General features: G+C 40.0%; 1 protein-coding gene across 1 annotated transcript in view; it reads right to left on the bottom strand.

The window, feature by feature from the left end:
* Positions 1 to 22,754, bottom strand: part of atrn (attractin) — a 134,611-nt gene that overhangs the window by 101,460 nt on the left and 10,397 nt on the right. Inside the window, 10 exon segments of the mRNA XM_038728005.1 lie at positions 2,730 to 2,814; positions 7,195 to 7,349; positions 7,971 to 8,130; positions 8,133 to 8,153; positions 8,922 to 9,171; positions 11,626 to 11,716; positions 12,441 to 12,609; positions 15,905 to 16,101; positions 19,583 to 19,711; positions 20,130 to 20,243. Of these exon segments, the coding sequence (XP_038583933.1) occupies positions 2,730 to 2,814; positions 7,195 to 7,349; positions 7,971 to 8,130; positions 8,133 to 8,153; positions 8,922 to 9,171; positions 11,626 to 11,716; positions 12,441 to 12,609; positions 15,905 to 16,101; positions 19,583 to 19,711; positions 20,130 to 20,243 (1,371 nt within the window).

Here is a 22,754-nt window from a genome sequence, read left to right as displayed (position 1 = left end):
GTGTGTGTGTGTGTGCGTGCGCCTCTGAAGCCTGGGGCCCTGGAGGGGCGTCTTTGAGAAGATGAGTCGCAGTGAGAGAGCATGGTCTGGGTGAGGCTCGAACAATGCCTGTGGGGGGATGAGGTTTCGCAACTGGCCCCTTCTGCTGCCGTCAAACTTGTGGGTTTGGGGGAAGGGGCTTAGCGAAGTGACACAAGCAGCAGAGAGAGACAGCTTTAATAAAACAGTGGTTATTTGTTTTGCTTTACGTTATGTTTACGTTGAGTGTGAGGTCTGAACTAATGATATGGACCAAAAATGAGTTCGTATAGTGTTCACACCAGAAACTAATTGCTCCAGAGTTCACTTGACAGTAGTCCGAGACCACCTCTTTGAGGCAGACCAGAGAGTGGTTGTCTGGCCCGCACCAGAGTTCAAGTCCAGCGTTCACATCAGCCCCAACAAACCGCACCAAGGGGGTAAACACTCCAGGGTTTAGTTTAACCGTACTAAACAAGGTTGGTGAACAAACCCGCAAGACATGCAAAAGGTCAATGGATGAGTGGATGTATTGCATTTCTATAAATGGTATTACACCTGCTCGTATTTATGGCGTGTTTTAAAAAAAGATAAAGAATGAATAATTCTAGTCATTACCTTTACAAGGTGTTTCAAAGACAAACAGCCCAAACAATACAATAATTTATATACATAATAATGCAATTTAAAAAGGCAACACAAATTTCAAAAGGAAGACTGTCCCAGACTTTGGAGAGCCCCGACAGCAAAGCGCTCATCTTCCCTTTAGTTTAAGTCTAGGATCTGAGGTTGAGTTTGGGACCACATAGGCAAAAAACACTCACAAATGTTCGAGACCATGGAGTGGAGTAAATAAATGTCTCCTCCCTACCCCTATTGTCTCCTGTAATTTACCTGCAACGTTCCAAACTAAAACTTTACCTTTATGGCTCAACCTTCCTCACAACACTGCCTTTGAACTAGTGCAACCAGAGTGCATTCTTGCAGACAGGCAATTTCCTCCGGACTACATTTTCAATTTTTTTCCCCTCCCCATTACGTACAGTATTTGACCATTTTGTTTTGAATCCTTACTGTAAAGAGCCTTTGAAAATTTTCTTTCAAAAGCAAAAATGGTCAAATAAAACATCTTCTAAATTAAGTCTCAAGTGATTGCACTGAATCTGATCAGCGAATAAATGCATGAACAAACTCTTAATTGCTCCTGAGGAACGGGAGTCATCAGTGAGGATTGACTCAAACAGGGCTGGTGATTCATGTTAATATTTGATTCGTTCTCTACAACAGGATGTATAATTTAATATGGATCGCTGTGTCTTGCTCTGCTGGCAGTGCAGATAATACTTACAGATGAGTCATCCCTACTGGTCGCAGCAATATCCCCATCAAAATCTATTCATATCGCACACTAATAATGAAATGTCATGTATGAATGCTCAAAAGCTTATTTTCCAAGGTAACAATGTTTATTTTTTATATATACACACACCGTCAGTTGTTTTTGGATTTGAGAGTTGCTATAGGGTTTACAGTATGTTGAACTAGTAAGATTTTTTTCCCTACTCAGCTTGTGGATTTAGAAAACAAACACCACCACCGTTTCCACATTTCTTTTGGGAGAAATAATCAAAAACAGATTATATTCAGTTTATTAAAATGATTTATGTAGCAATCAATTAAATAAAAAATGATTATGGGTGACTGATAGTCAAGATCACAGTATGTATATCAAAGTAGTCAGGATTATAATTAAAGTCTCCTTCAGTTGCATTCTACACTACATGAAGTGCAGCATGGAGCCACATTCTCAGCTGTGTGAAAGGGATATCGAAGTAACAATCCCGCGTGTTGCATTTGTCCCTTATCAAACAAGCGATGTAGCTTTGAAGGTTTTGATCCCACAAAGCAACAAGTCGATAGACATTTTTGAACTTTTTTCCCCTATATGAAATTCTTCAGTCAATACAAGGAAGAAAAAAAAAAACAAAAACAGTTCAGCTCTCAACTGTGTGGTTCTTCTGCCAGCAAGGATTTCAATTCATAAATTCAGACACCCACAAAGAGCTTTACTTTCGCAGGAGCAATCTTTTTTCATTTCCCACAAAATAGAGGAGCCCTCATTTTAGTTTGATATATATTTCCCTTTTTTCCCCTCCAATAGCCTGTGTGCATTTTGCAGATTGTTTCTACACCCATGCGTAGAGCACAGAGATGTGATCGCAATAAAAAAAATAGGAAAGAACCTCAAAACTGTAATTTCCCATTAGAAAAGCCGAAAAGTCCCATAATGTAAAACAGTGCAATGCATATGAAAGAGAAAATCTACATCCCCGCTCAGATTCACATCAGATGCAAATACGTGTTTGTCTGTATAACAAATTCCATTCATCGTGTCTTTAAATATCATGAGTGCATAATTAAACATGTGTGGGCTCCAGTAGAAATAAAACCTGTCACCCTGGTTTACATGCACTCAAGAAACAAGGTTACTAAGAGAAATCAGGTTAAGACAGGAAATCAGAGAACATGTTTATGATTATGTCCAAATAAAATGTTTCAATTTATGTCCTATTTTGTTTTATCTCGTTTTGATTCCATCTAGTATTTTAGCCACTTTAAAATAAATAAATCCTTATTATTATCATCATCGATAAAGCCTTTCAGTGAAGCCTTCTGCAAACTCTTTACTTAAGTGCTGAATAAATGATTACCTGTCACTGAAGACCGCTGAGTGTCCGAAGCGATTGACGTCTTGGTAGAGGTCCGGTCGAGGGAGCACCGTCCACTCATCACATGCTGGAATGACAAGAAGACACAGAGGTCAAGCTGTTGACCTGGTCTTGCATATTCAATTATACATGCCTTCAGCAGTTGGAAATTCAGCTGACATGCCATGGGTGGTTAAGCGAGACCTTTAACAGCTCACATCCTCGTGTCAATCAATGAGTCATTCGGCTAAGTGTCCTTGACTGAGACACTGACGGCTACAGGAACAACAATCATGCCAAGAAAATGGAGCCAGGCATACGTTTCTGGCATGTAAAAGAAACAGATTCATAAATTATGGTTTCATACAAGCAAGTAGCTTGTGAAAAATAAGGTTCACATCCTCCTGCTGATCTCATTTTCAGGTTGTAGCTACAGGTTCTGAATACTGCCGTTAAAATCTGTTGTGTTTCTGGCTTCTCAGAAAACAAAAAGTGGTTACAGATCTGAATGTTTAACATTTGCAGGGAACGGCAGTTATAAACAAAACTTAAAGGATTTGATAAAGAATTTGAAAAGATACGGATTCAGATTTGATGGAACGCTACAGAATCCCAATCCTGCCTCCCCTCCCAATGCTGATGGCCACAAGAGGAATTAGACAACCCTGAACAGGAATAAGTAGGCACCATTAGCACTGATTTAGTGATTTGCAAGTCAAACGACAGCGAGGCATAAAAAAGGTTACATGCAGGCTTGATTTGATTTTAAAAAAGTGGTAGGCATGTGGTTCACAACCTTTTTGGGTTGTATAAATATGTTTTTCTCACTTATCATATTTATAATCTTGTGACACTTAATATTGATCTTGATCAATTTGGGATCCTGCCCCTCATGTTGAACTACTGGTTTAGATGTCTAGGTGACACATAACCCTCGTTTAAAAACAATTTGTATTTCAATACTTAAGTGCTGAAATTTTGTCACTGAAATGTTATACAAGTACAACCTTGATGTCAGAAAACTTTCACTTTCACTAAATGTAGCAAGATTTTATACCCAGAATATCAGTGAATGTTTACTAGGTAAATTAATATGGTAACAGATTCCTTTAGGGTTGTTTTTAAATGAAGCTCCAGCTGTGTGCGACACAAACATCATGATGTACAAACAAATGAAAACAAACAAAAAAAAAGACCTGGCATGTGAGCCTGAAAGTCAAAGCTGCTGTAGCACAGAACAGTAAATGCAGTACATCACCGTCAGTCAGTACAATGCAGTGCAAGTCATCATGGTCTCCCAGAGGAGAGAGTGACATCTGTGAGAGCTGCACATTCACAGGCAGACACTGCCCTCTGGTGTCATACACCGGTACTGCAGGTGGTGTAACACATTGCCCCGCAGAGTGCGAATTTATTATGACACCATCTACCAATGTCAGGACAGCGGACGCCCTTAAATTTTACGCTCTAATTTGGTTCAGCTTGTTAAGGAGGGGTGATTAGTCCTCGGTGCGGGGCCCATTTCGACTGTAATTACCAGACAATTACAGAGCTGCTGCTGCTGCCACCGATCCTGCAGCTGGCTGGTAGGGAAGGAAAATAATCTAAAATCATACAGAGGATGAGGAGTGGCAGGGAGGAGATAGGGGTCAGAGCTGAGAAAAGGAAGACAACAACAATACTTTGAGTCCAACTTTAAAAATGAAAAACTTAAACGCGAACTCTGTGGGGAAATCATGAAAACAATTTATTTCCCGCAGTGCTAGTGGGAGATGAGTTAGTCCCATTACGCCAATCAAGTGAGGGCACGTAGCAACATAAATGTATAAATGGGACACTATGCTCAGAATTAAATCAGTGTGCTGCTGCAGCCTTCACCGTCATCTGCTCTTCACTCGGATGAGCTTGAAAAGGGACGTTTGTTGGGGATGTTTCAGTCCCAATATGGAATTCTCATGAACAAAAGTGCATTGCACAAGAAGGGAAGCGGACGCTTGTGCCCCCGATATTGTAATTTTGCTGCCTGTCAATCATCGTAATGACACAGAAAAATAGAATGTCCTGGGGCCATTTCACGGCCCCCAGGGAATTCTCCCTCCCATCATGAAGCCTCCCATTAATGAGCAGCTTATGACAGCACTGTAGAAGGAGGCCGACTCAATTTACAAAAATGTTTGCAGGCAGCTAAACAAAATGAGGATGCCAGGATGACTTTTGAGCTGATGTGTGCTAATGTGGAAATGTGCTAACTTCTATTAGGACACAGTGAATTTTAAATGGGATTCTAATAAGAAGGCATAAACATATGCTACAGTGGACAACAATTAACTGTTCATTGTCATATTTAACCAATAAAAGGACACACAGAAAACGTGTTTTCCCATCCTACACTCTTCTGCTTCTGACACACATCGAGGGAGGTAGTTCTATACCACTTTCTCTCTGCTGTTGAGCAGCTGTGTTACACAAACTGAGGGTGAAGTATTTTGATTAAAGGCGCCCTAGCGTCAAAAAAAAAAAAAACAAAAAAACAAAAGGAGGAGCACAAGAATAAGGATTCGAGAGACACTCTGAGTACTCGCTTGTATCAGCGGGGTCGCACTGCACTCCACATGTGAAAAGAGAGGCAGACAAGCGCTCCGCAAGTAAACAGCAGCCACTCTATGGGTAGTAACCATGGCAACGGCTTCTGTGCACTCCTGCATCCCTGCCGGTACAACTATTTTCTTTATAGTCTATACAAAAACAGTTATAACAACAAATTTAAACAAATATTTCTTGTAGAATCTATTGAAATAGTCAATAACTTAATAAACCAACTACTAACTTTCAACTTAGTTTACTTACTAAATTTACAAGCGAGTTTAGCGGAGTATGCTAATTAGTTCTCTGAGTACGTCTGGTGTACGTCTTTGGACTGGCGTCGAAGACTAGTGCTCTAGATGTGTAAATAATTTTTAATGAGTAAGAGAAAGTGAAGGTCATTGCCTGTTTTAGGTCCTGGTAACTGTTAAAAGGAAACATTTATACAACTCAGGAAACTCACCAACAGTCAGTATCAGTCTCTCGTCCGCTACTGACACATTGTGCGTCACACAGAAAAGAGACAATTCAATTGTGCGTGAGCAGGACAGTGTCACAGGATTGCACCCACCTGGTCGCGCCACCTCCTTTCCTATCCGCTGGCCTGTCATTGAAAATGATTTAGTAGGCGCGTCAATCCTTCCTGTCTAAAAAGGCCTTTAAAGTGCTAAGTTTAGTGTTTATATTATAAGCTTTGATCGCTCTGTATTTACCTTCACCATGAAATCCTCAAGGAGTCAAGTGTGAACTGCAGCTTGAGGGGATGTATTACGGAATCTGCCAATTAGCCCCCTAAAGACCTGAATTTCCTTTATGGTACTACTGTGAATAAAACACAGATGCCAGGCACACTAATAAAAGCTTCTGAGGTGTATTTCATGTTATAACTTGCTCAGAGCAGCATTTGTTTTGAGCATGAGTCTGAGTGTAAGAAGTTTAAATCTTCAAAAGTCTACAATATATGCAGGCTACCAATAGGTCAAGTATATCGACACCTGAACATCAACAGACTGGTTTCAGATTTTCCACTAGATTTTGGTGCATGGCTTTGCTCCCATTCAGCCACAAAAGCGTCAGTCTGACTGTCAACTACTGATGTTTGGAGATGCGTCTGTGAGGGTTCCTCACAATTATCCAGGTGATATTCATGTCTGGAGAAAGTTAAATCCAAACTGATCGACAGGAGTTAAGATTAAATACAAGCTGTCAAGTCTAACACAAAACAGAATAACCCCTTGAGAACTCCAAACTCCAGTCCTGTACTTTGGATTTAACTCTCTCCAGACGAGGGCTGCCAGCTATTCCAGCAAACAAGATTAATATGCACATAAATAAACTTTATAGCTTTCAAAAGCCCCCTTAAAAGTCAAACTCACACTTCTGCATGAAGATATTACAAATATTAGTGTGAACATGCAAAAACACTGCACTGCTGGAAAATTGAAGAATAAATTATTTGTATTATGTATGAAAAGGGGCTGTGGTTTCCCACTCATGTACATCGAGTTGCGACATTTGACCTTCTCTTGCTCCAGAGGAGCCGCTCACTGTCGGACAACAAAACACTGCAGTTGTACTGAGCAGCTCCCAGGTGTGAGACTGCGAGACTGTATGAATGCAAAGCAGCTCAGTGCAGGAAAAAAAAGATGATGCAGGATTAGCAGAAAATCCTGAGTGAAGCTGAGAATGCAGACCGTAGGAGCTGTGGTTTTGTGTGTGTTCAAATTGAAAAGATTTTCCCTCAATTGGGAAAAAGCTAATTTTTGGGTCAGTGGTAAAGCTTAGGGTTAGGCAAGTAGAAGTCATAGTTAAAGCAAATCTCCAGGAAATTAAAGTAATTCTATTAAATGTCCACATCCCGAGTAAACATGTGTGTGTTACTGACCCAGACTGTACGCCAGGAAGTCCGAGGAGAAGCACTTGGCACCGTGGCTCATGGACGTGTCGTTGTGTGTGTTTCCTCCAAACACCAGCATCGTCCCGCTCACTATCACCGCTGTGTGGAGGTATCGGAAGAAGCCGCTGTCTCTCAGAATTACCCTGCACAATCACACATAGAAGTTATACATCTGTTACTTCAGACAGGCAGTGTGGCTGCTAAAATGAGTTTCATCTGTTCTCCTTTTTTGTTAAACAGCTGTTTTTCTTTTTTTTTTTTCCCCAAAAAGTAATTTCAAATACTGACTTCTTGCATAAATTGCACTTTTTTTCCCTTGTTGCTATTTGTAGACTGCAGACTCCGTTTTAATGAGGTTAAGCTGATGATACACGGGGCAACTTTTTGAGCAATGAAGCTGGGCAATCTTGGGGCAAAGTTGCTCTGTGTATCATCAGCTTTAGTTACGGTTTGACAGTATGATTTGATAATGACCATTTCATTATAAAATGTGACAATGATACAGAGAAGATTTCAGAGAAAGCACAATGTTTTCATATGATAAACCTTCTGTGTGATGGATTACCTAATTTGAGACTCTTTTTACAATTTGACTCATGGTATGGTATTATGGCACATATCTGGGGTGTTGTGTGTTGCACTGATTCCAAACTTTTCTTGCTTGTGACCTCCTAAAATGAAGTGCACTATCAAATTACACTGCACCAAAATTCCTGTTGCATGTGTGTCTGTACGAAATACAGTATTGTCAGTATAAATCTCACCATTTTCTCTTGTCCACGTCGAACTTGTACAGGTCTCCAGCCAGGCCATACTTGTTGGCACTGAAGGCTTTGTAGCCTCCGTGGATGTAGATGGCTCTGGTGCTAGGGTCGAAAACACTGCTGTGGCCGTAGCCGCCCTGGACCAGAGCACCGTCTGTGACACCATGCTCCAGGTGTTCTTGGCTGGAGGGTCACACAAACATTTTACTGAGCAACATGAAAGCTGCTCCAAGTTTATCACAATTTAATGAAATACCACTAAGAAAGTAAATTGAAACTGCAGTTTAAGAAGGTTAAGAAATGCCTCAGTGTTTTTGTGGAGGACTGGGTTTTTAGTCCCAGCAGGGATGCAGTGGAAGGAATTACAGCTTAACTCAGTTTACAACACATTTTATTAGGAAAACAGAGTTAAGCAAATGTAAATCTTTGTATCATTGTTCCTAAAATGCTTAACAAGTACAAAAGTAGCATCACACCGCCATCAGATTTTATATTGGCTTAGCTCACTCAGGACACGATAATAACCAAATCACTTTCATTTGTAAGCAAATAACAGATGCACTCTTGTCCGTCGGCCTCAGCGGCAGGTTAATTCATCCCATTTTCTCAGACAGATTGGCTTTTAGAAGACAATGAGACCTCTAAACTAAGTTTGGCTGCCTGCCAACAAAGTTGGTGGATTAGATTAACACACCACCTGAGTCCAAAACTCGTTAACTTCATTTTGGAGGCCAGTATTAATTTCCTGTTAGAAATTGATTTATTTAGATACCAAAATCCAGGCCAAGGTATTAGTTAAAGCACGGGAGCAGCTGCAGTTGGGTGCACTGCTCAGCGACACATGGCAGATGAAAGATTCAAGTGTGAGTTTTTGTTTTTGGACGGTCTCTCTTTAACACTACATGAACCTGCAGCTATCTGCTTGAACCCACAACAGCACCTTCAACTTACCGATGTTGTACTCCTGCACCTGGCTGATGTAACCGTACAGAGGACAGTGTCCAAACAGAACCAGCATGATGGGACTGGCACCCTCCTGGATGGGAGGCACAATATGGGCCGAGTGTCCCACCACGGCATACTGCTCCTTAGCCCGGGGACTCAGGAGGACCCAGGTCTGGTTCTGAATGTGGAAAACCCAAAGCTGGCTGGACACGTTTCCTGTGGAGTCAATCTTTCCTCCATACATGTAGATCTTCCCCTGGAAGAAACAAAGACAAACCATGGCGCAGAATTAGATTACTGGTTATATTTACGGCCCGAAAAGTTAAAAGTAAGTTTGTTATACATACATTTAAATACGTTTGTAAATACATTAAAATACCATCCACCATTGTGTCCCTGAGCAAGACACTTAACCCCTAGTTGTTCCAGAGGCGTGTGACCTCTGACATGTATAGCAATTGTAAGTGGCTTTGGATAAAAGTGTCAGCTAAATGAATAAATGTAAATAATATTTTTCACACATTTGTCCGTCTGTAAAATACCATGCTTTAGTTTGACAACTTAATTAATTAATTTAGGCAGAGCTTTTTAAGCGCATTATAAGCTTAAACTGACGACCATTTTTTCCACATAACGCTGACAAATGAACTTCCTATTTCTGTTAGTTCGATGCAACTTTATTTCCTTTATTTGCATGTGTATTTTGTTTCTTCTGCTATTTTTTGGGAAGTTCAGGCACACTGTGTTCAATTAAACTGGTGAATCCTGATGAAAAGCAGGTTAATCGGCTTAAAAGGAAAAGCCTGAACTGTTGAAACACACATGGTTTGTCCACTTGCTGGTCTAACCATCAGTACATAGGATGCTGGTCAAGAACTGGGATACACTTTGTACCTCATTGACTGAGCTAAAGCCTGGCACCTTCATTACAATGATATCCAATTATTAAAAATGAAACACAGCAAAATACACAGGGATTCATCAAGGCATAACAACCTTGCGCACTGATAACTTTCATCTGTCCTTGAGTTTTGAATACCACGTTTATTATTATTCCCTGGACCTTGTTTCCTACAGAACAAGTTTCACCACTAAATAGACCCGACGACAGTCTGGAGGTCAGACAGAATAATGTCTCTTGATATTAAGAGCCTCTCATTTTACTGCCTTGATTTTATACTAAAGTAATGACGAATAAATTACTCATGTAACTTGATAATGTGTGTGCAGTCTCCCTAACTCCTTGAGGTTGGGTACTTGTGGTATTACAAACAGTAGTTGTAGTTCAGATTGTGAGCATCACAACTGATTTGTTCAGTTTTTGGGATTCATTTGAATTTGGTTGATTTTCTATTAATAAATCCTTGAAAAGGTCTTAAAAAGGCACTGAATTCATTCATCTAAAAATAAGGCCTTAATTGGTATTAAAATGTCTTAAATTAATCTTTCAAAAGTCTTAAAAAATGCCTTGCGCATCAACATCACGCAGCTCAGGATAGCAGAACCAATAAAACTCATATTTTGTTAGAGCGGAGGACAGATTGTCTGCTAGCTTGTCGTCAGTGTACCCTGGAAGACAGGGGGAAGATGCAGATTCCTAAAAACTTTTGCCATTTAACCAGGATTTGGCAGCATGGCTGAAACGGGTACAAGGCAATGCATACAAGGCTCAGTGTATTTTTTGCAAAATGTTTTTCAAACTCAGCACAATGGGAATCAAGGCAGTGGAATCCCACACGCCGAACGAGAGGCCGCAACAGATCTCAGAACAACATTCAGGTTTATGCCTACACAGGTGGTGTCTGAACATAGTGACAAAATCCCAATCATACAAGTCAAATGAGGGAGGAGGAAACCTATTCTGTGCAATGTTCCAAAAAAGTCATGTTTTATGTTACAAACATTTAGACAAACTAACCCTAAGTAGTTGATGTTCATATTTTTCTTTTCTTCAATTTTAGTTATTGTAAAATTGATTTTTGAAATTGAAATTTAATTCCGAGAGGCATTAAAATGTCTTAAGTCTTAAATCTAACTTGCCTTAAGCTGAAGGAACCCTCTCTTATCATATCATCTCAGAGAAAAGAGAATTACTGGACTCATGAAAGTCACAGAAACTCCATTCCAGGTTTAGTAGTGACAGTAAGGTGTGTGTGTTTGAGAGCCTGAACTAGTACATTATCTGCTCTTGCAAGATTTCTATCTGTTATGTATCACCACGGTTTTGATTTCAGATTTGTCTTGCAAGTCCACATTGACTTACAAGACCCATTCATGCACCAGGATGCAATTTGTGCATTACAAAAACTCTGGAGCTCGAATTAGGTACTCTCAAACCACAGAGCAGACAGAGTGCTTCTTCCTCTGAATCCTCCTCGCTCTGATTTATTATTCCATCAGCACCTCCTAACAGTCTTTCTGTCTGAAAAGAAACTGCTTCACCACTTCACTGCAGCATATCAAAACCCAGATATTTATGTATTAGTTCCAGATAAATACACCACTGAAAGCAGAAATACACGGACAGGGAGTACATTATATTTCTGCCAGTGCCTCGATTTAATTTAGATGTCATCTGTTCCTTTATCTTCTTTTGGAGGCTTCTTCATATCCCAGAGTTGGCAGAATTTTTTTTTGTAAAATGCACTATAATATTAGTGAAATATACAGTAGTGAGTCATGCTGTGGTACATAAGAGATACCTCGTTACCTCATGCAGAGCCAGTGAATGGCCATATCGTGGTGTGACAGTGTTGACGGAGGGGTCAAGGGTCAGCCAGCTCTTGCTACTGAGGTTGTACCTAAAGAAAGAAAACAAAAAGGTGTGACAACCATGACCGAACAGCTTCAAGAAACTCCTCAAGGAATATTTTTATGTATGTGCATTAGTATGTCCTGATCTATTCTATCATTTTTACATGTCAAAGTAAGTTATATGTATAAAAAACAAAGCCCATGGAGAACATAGTTAGAAATGGGCACCTTACTCATAACTTTACAGACAATGTTGGGCAGTTGCACCTTACAGCAGGTGATGAGGCACTATATGTAGCTTGGAACAGGGATTGAACGCTCTATACAGGTTTACTTGCAGTAGCTCAAACCACATTTATAAAAATTTAAAGCACAGCATCATGCGTGTTTGGCATATTTAAGTTTAAGATTTAATGGTAAATGAATGCGGCAAGTTTATTTTATTGACATTGTACCACATGCACATATCTAACAGTCCAACATTTTGGGAAATTCACTTGCTTTTCTTTTTAATTACTCTTTTTAATCTTGCACTTGACACCTATCTTCCTGATAGCCCTAATTGCCAAATAACCCTTTAGTACTCTGTATAAAACAGGCATGCAAGTTAAAAATATTACAAATTTCACAACAGAGACGCTGTGTTTCAAAAACACATTCCTTGCAGTCTCATAGCAACAGGAGGACTCATGTCTTGCACTCTCTTGGATGCGAGCAAGCAGCCAAATGGCTCAAATCAGAGCGTAGATGCTCACAGGGGAGAGTACTTACGCTTTGACCATGTGATAGTCGGAGGCGTTGAAGACGTAGCCTCCGATGACCCACATGATGTCCTGGTCAACCACGGCCTTATGGGAGGCCCTGGCCAACCCAGCTTCAGTGTACTCCTCCCGACTCCAGAAGGAGGAGTTGGCAGGGACTGAGACAGAACAGTCTGGACCTGAAGAGAGACGAAACCCACAATGTCAGGGCTCCACAGGAGATTAAACGATGCAGAAGTGCAGTCAATTCATTTTTTGCACCTATATATGATAGACATGAACACAGAGGAACATAAAACAGATTGCCTTCAGAGAGACTAAAAATACCAATAAAATGAATCAGCATAAAAGCTCTTGGCTTGTGAAAAAGTGGAGGATTAAACTTTTACAGGCTTCATTAGTTTTGTAGCCATGCAGAGCGTATAAATATTGGGGACATCTGCTTTTCATGAATTACCGGTGTAGGTAAAAAAAAAAAAAAAAAAAAGCAACAAAAAAAAACAAACAAACATGATCCATTTTTGATTTTATCTCTTGAATTATGATAGCGAAAGGTGAAAAAAAGGGCAGAGAGGTTAAAGAAACATTTTTAAGTCTTTAGATCACTGAGAGCGATTATGCAGGTGAGGAGTCATTTAGCTCCTGAAGTTTTTGAAATGTTATGTTATTAGCTGTGTAGAGAAAAACTGATGTGTCACAGAAGCTTTACTTGTTGTCTGGAGTGATTAAAGTTTTTGAACATTCTTTCAGGAGACAATAACTATTAAAAGGTTTTACGGATGCGAGTGGCATTACTCTTTTAAACTGTCTTCCCATGTTACAGGTCAAGAACAATAACTGCAGCATAAACCGGAATCGCTCCTGAATGAAGGGAAACGATTCAGAGATGTTTTTTGGCAAACAACTACCCAGTTATAAATACAAAGATTGGTTTTGTCCTGTTGATCTTTTGAATCACAGGTTGTGGTGCAGTTTGGGAGCAGTTTGTTGATCTTGTTCATCTACAGTCTGTCCATCCTTCCTGATGAGTGGTGCAGATGAAACCTGCCTGCAATAAAACATTTATCAACCAAGTGGTTCCGTCACTCCATCTTACAACAGAAACAGGATGTCAGCCACTGTGGGAGTTCCTTATTGATCATTATCAAAACAATGCAGAAGTGGCCATGTGACAGGAAAGGAAGTGTTGTGATCCTCGGCGACAATCAAGGTCATGTTACCCATTACCCATGTTGTTTTGTTCAGTCGCTGAAACAAAATCCCCAGTGGCTAATATTGTTCAACCTGACTCCAGCATCGCTAAGCAAACAAAATTACCTTTGCACCTTGGTGGCATTTCCATAAATAAAACAAACGCAGCCTTAGCCTCCCTTCAAGAAGTAATCTGTTGAAGGCTACGCATCTGTGAAAGAGAGATTAAATGCAAGGCTGGCTTGACTAAACAGGCATCTGTCTCTGCTTTGGACTGTTTGGTGAAGATGAAAATGAGTTCATTTGGAAGCTGGCAGCAAAGAGTACACTAAGTGTGCTATTCCTTGGCTAACACACCATGACAGGGTAATAAAGGCTAAAGAAAACACCAGTCTGTTTCTCAACTCCCTCAGCTTTGGTAATTAGATCGGGAGCACACGGAGCTGCTGATATAACTGCAGTTAAATTAAGCCGTTGTCTCTGATTGTGCCGAGTGGTGCAGTGGAGCCGTTTAAGAAGCAATAGAGCGGTTAAAACGCCCATATGGTCTGATTCAAAAAAGGATACAGTAGTGTCAGGTCATCAGCAAAAAAAAAAAGAGAAGGAAAAAAGACTCAATATTCATGACTCAACCAAAAAGATGAGGAAGCTGATTCTGCAAACAGTTCATTTCAAGTCCATCAGGTTACAGCAGATGGATGCTGTGGGGGTAGCGGGAGCCTCAATAACAGTGGTGGAGGTTTAAAAGCTGAAGAGGCACTGGGTTGAATCACCAGATAAACACGAAAAATCTGGACAGATCGTCAGTAACACTCTTTCCTAAACATCCAACTGCTTCATTGGAGCTGCTTAGTGTTCAGCTGCACTGGATATTTACTAGATCTTTTTCAAGAGATCCCGCCATAAAATTGTTCTTCTTTCTTCTTTTAGACTGGGATTGGCCTTAACCTTTGAATGGAAACCATCCCTCACTACTGAATGGTGGGGTTGTGTCATCAGGCAGCAGGAAACCAGGCCAAATAATGTATATACTGCTTCATTAAAACCTAAATATAGTTTCTCTGTCTTAATTATATGTTTTTACCCAATTATGTGAGCTATTGTTGCGATCCACTGAAGCGTGCCCCCACTCGGGATTGCCACCAAAAATAAGAAAGGCAAAAAAACAAAGTGGCAAGTTCTTTAAACCTGCCCGGTGGCTACCTAGTTAGAGTGCTCAACAGCAAAACTCCCAAGCTACTGAGTTACCAGTCAAAAGCACAACATGTAGCCACAACTTACAGATATTCTAACAAAAGAGACAACCACTACACTCAAGGCCATCAGATGCACATCTTTATGGTTGTTCTATCCCGGACGAGCCCCCATTTGTTACGTCCCACCCTTTGGTGGCAACATGGGACGAACAACACCCCAAACTCAACACAAATAAACACCTTTAAAACAACCAAATCAAGGGAATTTATTAACATAACTAGACAATAAATTAAGAACACCAAAAACACAACACAAAAATGCCCCAGCTGGGAGGCAGCAAGGCTAGCAGTCCCAAGTCAAGAAGGGTGCCCTCCTGACACTTGCACAGCAGCTTTTAAAGCCCGCCTTCCAAGGCCAGGTGGACCTTATTCGGTAATTAGCTGGAGCACTCCCAGAGCAGAACTGAAGGACAGAAAACACGGACACAGCGCAGGGAAACACATACAGCCGTAACAGCTATGCACCACCATTCTAAAAAGGAGTGGTACACTGGGCACTTTGATATATAACCGAGGTAGTCATAGTGCTATATAATATGATAATAACAGATAGATAATCATACTGAATTGGTATTTTGTTTGACTTCATTCATTCTATATGAACACTGATGTGGGCAGCGATGCAGGGGTCTGGAACTAGGCTAGTTATATATGTTCTGTAGTCTTTTACTGACTGGCTAAAAAACAGACCAACGCCTAAGCAGGGTTGCGCAATCAAATCTTCATTTTCTTAACCACTGAAAGCACCATACCTGCTCTATAAAATAGGAATATCAGAAGAAGTCACACTGTATTAAAAGTAAAAAGTGAATCTTGGCAGCTAAATATATGATTTACCTACCCCCTTGGACTAAAGCAACCATTCATTATTCACATAGCATGTAGACCCAGTGAGAAGCTTATTTAAGTCACTGAGGAGGGTTTGGCATGTGTGAGCCTGCTGTAGCCAATCTGATGACATTGTGGTTATTCAAACCAGCGTAGTTTATGGAACAATGAAGTCAATGGTGATGCAGTGCCAGCCCACCTTGCCATCCGGTCATGCAGACGCAGGTCTTGCCCTCGCAGTGACCTCTTTCAGGGGAGCCACAGTCAGCCAGGCAGACGGGGATGTCACAGGCTTCCCCCTTCCAGTTGGCTAGACACTCACAGTAGACCGAACCATTGGAGCTCTCCACAAGACATTTGCCATGGCCGGAACAGTTGTTGGGACATGTATTCACCCTGGGAGGGAGGAAAGAGGAGGTATCAATGACGGAGAGAAACGAGGATTCAAATCCTGCCTGAGACATAGTTGTTGAACGGTGTTCCTGAGGTTTTATTCTGAGTTACACATGCTTTTGTGCGAGCAGCGGCTCAGCTGTCTTCAGGCTTAAAGATAAAATATGCAACATTTCCCCTTTAGCACGAAATCAGTAGAAGATGTTGTTATAGGCATTGTCCTCCCTCATCAGCTGGTCAAACTCCTGCCTCGTCACTCATCTCAGTGGGCACTGAAACAGCATCGTGCTAGAGGCCGAGGTAACTGGCAGACATAAAATCACCACAGGTACAGAAGAGCAGATGGTAAGCACACCCAATCTGCAGTAAAACTGCACTTCCGACACTCTCCATGTTTGTCAACAGGTCCTTTCTGTTAGCAGCCAATTGACACGTTTTCTACAATCAAACTACCTCTTCTATGAATCATACCTCAGTCAATTCAAAACGTACAAACATCACATACATACTGCTAGAAACAGAGTTTTTCCAGTAGATTTATATATCTCAGAATTTAAACAATTTAAACAGAACAGATGATTGCCTCCCAATCAGCTAATGTTGCCTTCTTTAGTTCTTCTTCAGGGGGCTGCTTTCTCTTGGTGAAATTTAAATGGCAATATTAACACGTTTAGTACAACACCACCAATGAGAGTGGTTGCACCAAAAGTCCGTATACAATTATGACAAATGTAAATCAGCTCATTGAATGTCCAAACAACATGTTAAGACATGCAGTGACAGTGCCATAAGCTCGCAAATTAAGGGAGTGAAAACTATGCAAAAACAACCTAATAAATTTCCACTGTTATTGTTGGAGTCTCCACCCACCTTGCTACACCTTCAGCAAAGATATACAATTAAAAATATCCTACTGAAGCTGTGAGTCTTAAGAGATGGGTCACAATTATACTGCATAATTTCATTTTTTATTTAGAGCTCTGTAATTTCCTAAAATGGTAGGTAAATGGTAGACTGTAGTTGTTGTTACACTACATGTCACATTCACATATATTCATACACTGATGGCAGAGGTTACCATGTAAGGTGCCAACCGCTCATCAGAAATAAAGTGTACACACACACTTTGGATTCTTAGACAATACTAATCAATTAATTGTTGGTTTTGGTCTTTTAATGGAATCTGTTGACCATATGAATAATATTGAATATTGCCAGACTTATACTTTACTATGGAAAACACTGCAAACTGTGTACAAGTCTAGAAAATGTCCCTAATGTTTTGATAGCAAGAGTAAACATGTCAATGTCAAAAGTTTTGCTTTGTTTTGGAAACATTATCATCCATCAAACAAGAGAGTGAAGTGAGATGATAGTTTTTTTGCACCTGAAGACAAACATATTTGGGAGAGAGACCGACAAAACAAAGAGCCCTCGTCACTCTTTCATGCTCCTTCAGCAGCCTGATGGTTTGATGTTTCAGCTCCTCCACCTCTCCCAGAAACACCAAAGACTGGGGGCCTGCGGGCACTTTGCTTTCATCCGACTCTGTGTTTCACAGCCCAACTCCAATCTCATCGCTATGGCGACAGTACCAATGAGCTAAGGAAAAATCGCAGGGGTCTATTGTGTGCTTTGCAGATGTTTGGAAGAAACAGGCTCCACTCTGGTTTTCAGAATACTTTTCCTTTTTATGTAAGCCGAAGCAACTAGCTGAATGACATGTCTGGCTATTTCTGACTTGTGCAAAGTTTACTTTGATCTATCCATCGGTGGGTATGGTGTCTTGCACCCAAGTTGTATAAACATGGGATTTAATATGTCGTCTGCGTTTCCAGATCTGTGAGCAAGCACAATATAATGAGATAAAGGGTTTTTGTTGCTGCAACTGAAAAGTTAATGTCAGATACAGACTCATGACATTGACAGCTCACAAGAAAAGAAAGCTTGCAGGAAATGCAACACATGGGTGGAGTGAAGCTCCACTTGAAACTGGAATTTTGTTCCTTGATGCTGGGTTTAGAGAGGTGAAAGGTAGTCTTAATGAGGAGAAGAGAGGAGTTCAATCTTGACCTTAAGTGGACCCGCACAATATATAAACAGATTGACAGTAAGGTCAGTAAGGATGGACAGCCACGGCTGTGGACCCACAAATCCATAAATTATGTTATTCTGTCTTTCATGACATTGTGTATTTTCTTTGGCCTCCACACTGCTTCACAATATGAACAGCACTGATGTTATGATTCAGCCCAGCGGCTAGTTGCAACAGATTTACATTTTATGTTTTAAGGTCCTTAAAATCCCACACGTGCTTTTATAGCATCAGTACCAAAACAGTATATCCACAGAGGACCTACAAATGCTACAATAGAGTATCTGTACCAGACTGTAACCTTACAGTGTCATCACTGGCCAGCAAAAAAGAAATGAGCCAAGTAAATGTGACTGTACATTGCTTGGTTATAGCTAAAGTAATTATAGCGTATGGAAGCAAAGAAAGGCCGTAACACCACTGCATTTATAGTATTTAAATACTATATTTAAATGCTTCTTTCTAGATGTGTGTGGTTGTATTACCCTCATTGAAATTTCCAGAAGGAATTACTCATTTCTAACACTAAATTTCATGATAAAATTTAAATTCTATAAATTCTCATTTTGGTCTTTCTTGTCCAAAAAGGCCTCAATATTATCCTAATTATTATGGCATGTCTTTTCTTCCATCTAGTTTTCATGTCAGCACCCCTCTAAAGCAGGCAGGCACCAAACCCGTTTTGGCTGCAACCAAAACACACAAACATACCACAGTGTGCCTGACTGGCAGAAGGTGTGATGATGCAACAAAAAGATACTGCAGCAAATGGACGGCAGCAGCCAGACATGATCCTCTAAGTACTGTCAACCAGCCGTGCCAGCGCACAGACTGAATCATGCAGAAAGTGATAGCTTTCTATGAGTCATCATGTCCCAAGGAAGGGTGTGAAGTGGGCCCTTCACCTAAAAAAAAAAAAAAATCTTAAACAGCCACTAAAACAGATATGATTTGTACTCAGGTTCTCATCTCTGTGAGTTCAGTATCAATATATTTGTCTATATATTTTATTTAGTTACTTTTATCCAGTGATACCATCATGAATGCATGTGTTGACCCTGAGAGATGCCTGGCAGCTAAACACTCGGCTGTAGAGGATTATGAGTCATTAGATATGTGGAAGCTGCCATCCCAGCTAAGATTTAAAAATCAAGAAGAGAAGAGAATTTCATTTAAGACAACTGGATAATTGATTTTTTTAGTTTTTTCTTTTTTTTTTTAAGTGGAGTTAACTTTAAACTTTTTGGAAGATGCTTTAATTATATTCTAAATATGGAACCAGCATGCAATTTCAATCTGAACATTACCTCTGTATTTACTTTGTTTTTTATAAACAAGAAAATGCAGAAAGTGTTGAAAGAAACCATTTTTATGCTGCGCTTCTCTCACCTGTAGGAAATGTTGAAGCCAGTCAGGTTGTAGGCAGCATCACTGAAGAAGTGTAGTAGGGCGTAGCCGGACTGAGACACCACCTCAGGAACAGTCTCATTCCCATAACGTTCAGGAACAATCAGACCACTGCAATAATAAAAGACAAAAGTGAAACCTAACATATTTTCAAACAACTAGGGGTTATCATTTGTCTTATCCACTTTTGCATCACCGTGCCATTGCCAGTGTTTAAAAGGTCAGGCTGTTACTGAACACAACAGTCTGTTTAATAATGCTTTGTTAAATCCTAATCTTCACAGAGTTTTCTACCACGGCAAAACTCTTATTAGTCTCTCAATGGTGAGTTTGAAACATAATTGATAGTTAATTTAATTTTAATTCACAGGATTTTTAGAGGCTCTCCTGCTCTGATGAGAAGAACAGAAGTGAATACATTTTGGATTAATTAGGAAAAGAGGAGGCTGATTTCCCTTCAGGAAACCCAGTCCACACAGAGGTTACCTGAACGCTAAAAAACAAACTTCAGTCAATCCAGTAGACGTACCTGAAAGCAGCAAGAAGGGGGGCGTAAATTGAGTCTCCATCGTACACGTAAAGGTGGTCCCAGCTGCATTCCGTGGCAAAGTGGTTGAAGCGTAATCGGAGTATAGCGTTAGGCCTGGAAAACACGCATGCAGAGGAAGAAGATGAGAACTTCTGTCTGGATTGGTCATTACAAACCAAACCCTTCTAACAGCAATATTAGTAGGAGGGATTTTGGTTGGTATTAAAGTAATGACCAACAAGTCTACCCATGTTATCAGTATAAGCCCAAATATCAGTAATTCACCAACACCATGTATTGGATGCATTCATATATGGAACCAAATACATTTTCTAACTCAGAGTACAAACACAGAGCTTGTAAGACAGTTGATCCACTTGCAAGTTGGTGCAACAAGCACACTTTCAAAATTATGACTTAACTATTGCGGTCTAGCATTGGAGTCGTTTTTTTTTTTTTATTAAACACAGTTCCAACTCATCCAACTCTGAGAAACCAGACACAAAAAAAACAAAAAAGACAAACAAGCCGGGTACACAAACTCAAAATGTTACTACCCATGCAACAGTTTTCTAAAAAAAAAATTATGTGGAATCCTGACAAACTGTATTTCATTATGTTTGAATATTATGCACCGGTACGTACGGCCATAATGTTATTTTGATAACGGAGTCTCGGAAACTATGGAAATGAGTAGCCTTGCCAACTTTCCTGCTTAGAATTCCAACTTAATTTCAAACAAAACACTCAAACTGCCATTCATGGTCGCACTAACGAGAGCTGCACACAGGTTTTGAAAGTTACTATTTCACTAGCTGAAGAGGCCGAGTGCAAAATGCAACACCCACATTCACTACATGAGCAGAATAAATGGGATTTTAAGAACATAAAAAGGCAGATAATTAACTAGGTGATATTGTAAAAACGTTCACCACCTACAACAAAACTTCACTAGTATTTGTCTGGTGGCAATTCCCCACCCTGTCTCCATACTTTTATGAAATCATAGAATATCTCATCTATGCAAAGTAGCTGTTAAATGTTATACTAAAAGTTGTCTTGTATAATGTAACAGATACAGTGCAATTGGTATTGCGCATTTTACATTGCAAAAGAGTGTTTTTAAGCACAAAGATACAGCAGACAGCAAAACAGGAAAAACATGCTCGTTTAATCAGGTTTTGATTGAATGCATTCAAGAGATCCTTAAAAAACGGTCTCTGCTTTAAATTTGGTTAACATTGCAAAATTAAATCATTCAAAAGAGGAGGGAAAAACACAAAGGCCCATTTAGCATTTCTACAATGGAGGGTACAAGATGTACAGGAAATATCTTCAAAATTGTATTTATTATAGCGAAGCGCCGGCTATTCCACCCTCCCCTAGCAGACAAATAAACTGAGAAATGAAAGCAGCCCCTATTTTAGATTAGAAAAGAAGGCTTGTGACTGATTAAATTAAAGAAAATCAAATGTAAGAAGTGTCTGGGGGGGATCTCACAAAGATCAGCCATTTCAGTCATTTTATTAAACATTTAGTCAGTTCATCAAACACACAGACAGCTTGGCTGTATGTCCAAGGCTTATAAAACTCTTTTAAAGTATTCTTGTCATTTTAATGCATATAGTGCACGTGCCTTTGCATTAACCTCCTGTTAAGAATGGGCTGAGGTCTCAAGACAGCATATGAAAGTGCCATTAGTATGTAATAAAAATGCTGGATGACAGTGTGAATGATGATTAGAGAAGCCATCAAGGAACAGGAGGGTCAGAAGTTCAAAACCCTGTAACATCTACACGTCCTGTCCAAGAGAACATTAGTGTGACCTCATGAGCCCCAACCAAGTCACCCACGGCTAATCCCTGTAAATGAGTGTTGGCCAAATGCCTAAAATGCAAATGTAATAAAAGAGTTTATGGTAGGGATGAGCTGGCGGCCAAAAGAATAAAGAATCATCGTTTAAAATCGATATTCTGTAGGGTGGTTTTGCTGACTAAAACAATAGAGGAGGAGTATTGAATTTCTTATGGTTACTTTGCCATTCATTTTCATCCATCATCTTCTGGATACTGTAAATTCCTAATGCTGGATGTATCTCAGTGAAGGACTGCAGTACAGACTGTATATAACAATCATTATGAGCACCGTTGCAATATTGAGTTGCTGCCTCGTTTTTCACAATCCATCTCTTAACTGTCTCAAGGTTTTAGGATTCCTTCCGTAGTCTTTTTTCATAATGGCAGCAGCAAATTTAATGGATGAAATAAAATAAAAAAAATCGGTTTTATACAGCGTGTCTGACACTGAAACCAGATGTGTAGGGTTTTTGCCCAGGACGATTTAAGCAGATGAGATGTTTGACCACCTCCAAAGATCATTTGAAAAATGGATTCATATTGCTTTTGGATCAACATTTACAACGTGTGCAACACATAAACTGTCTGGAGTATATTGATTAACTTGTCCTATTTCTAGTGCTGTTAAGGAAAAGATTTTCCAAACTCCTTAAGGAATTTGGTCAGTGTCGGACAGCTTCTCAGCTCTTTAAGAAAGTCTTTAAGGAGCAGTATAATTGCAATGTCCTGTTCTAATCTGGTATTTCTCCCCTGGTGTTGGATCTGCATT

The sequence above is a fragment of the Micropterus salmoides genome, unplaced genomic scaffold, assembly GCF_014851395.1.
Source record: "Micropterus salmoides isolate LMB-PRFRI ecotype aquatic unplaced genomic scaffold, ASM1485139v1 Ms_hic_scaffold_19, whole genome shotgun sequence".
Lineage (NCBI taxonomy): Eukaryota > Metazoa > Chordata > Actinopteri > Centrarchiformes > Centrarchidae > Micropterus > Micropterus salmoides.
This window is presented reverse-complemented; position numbering and strand designations above follow the sequence as displayed.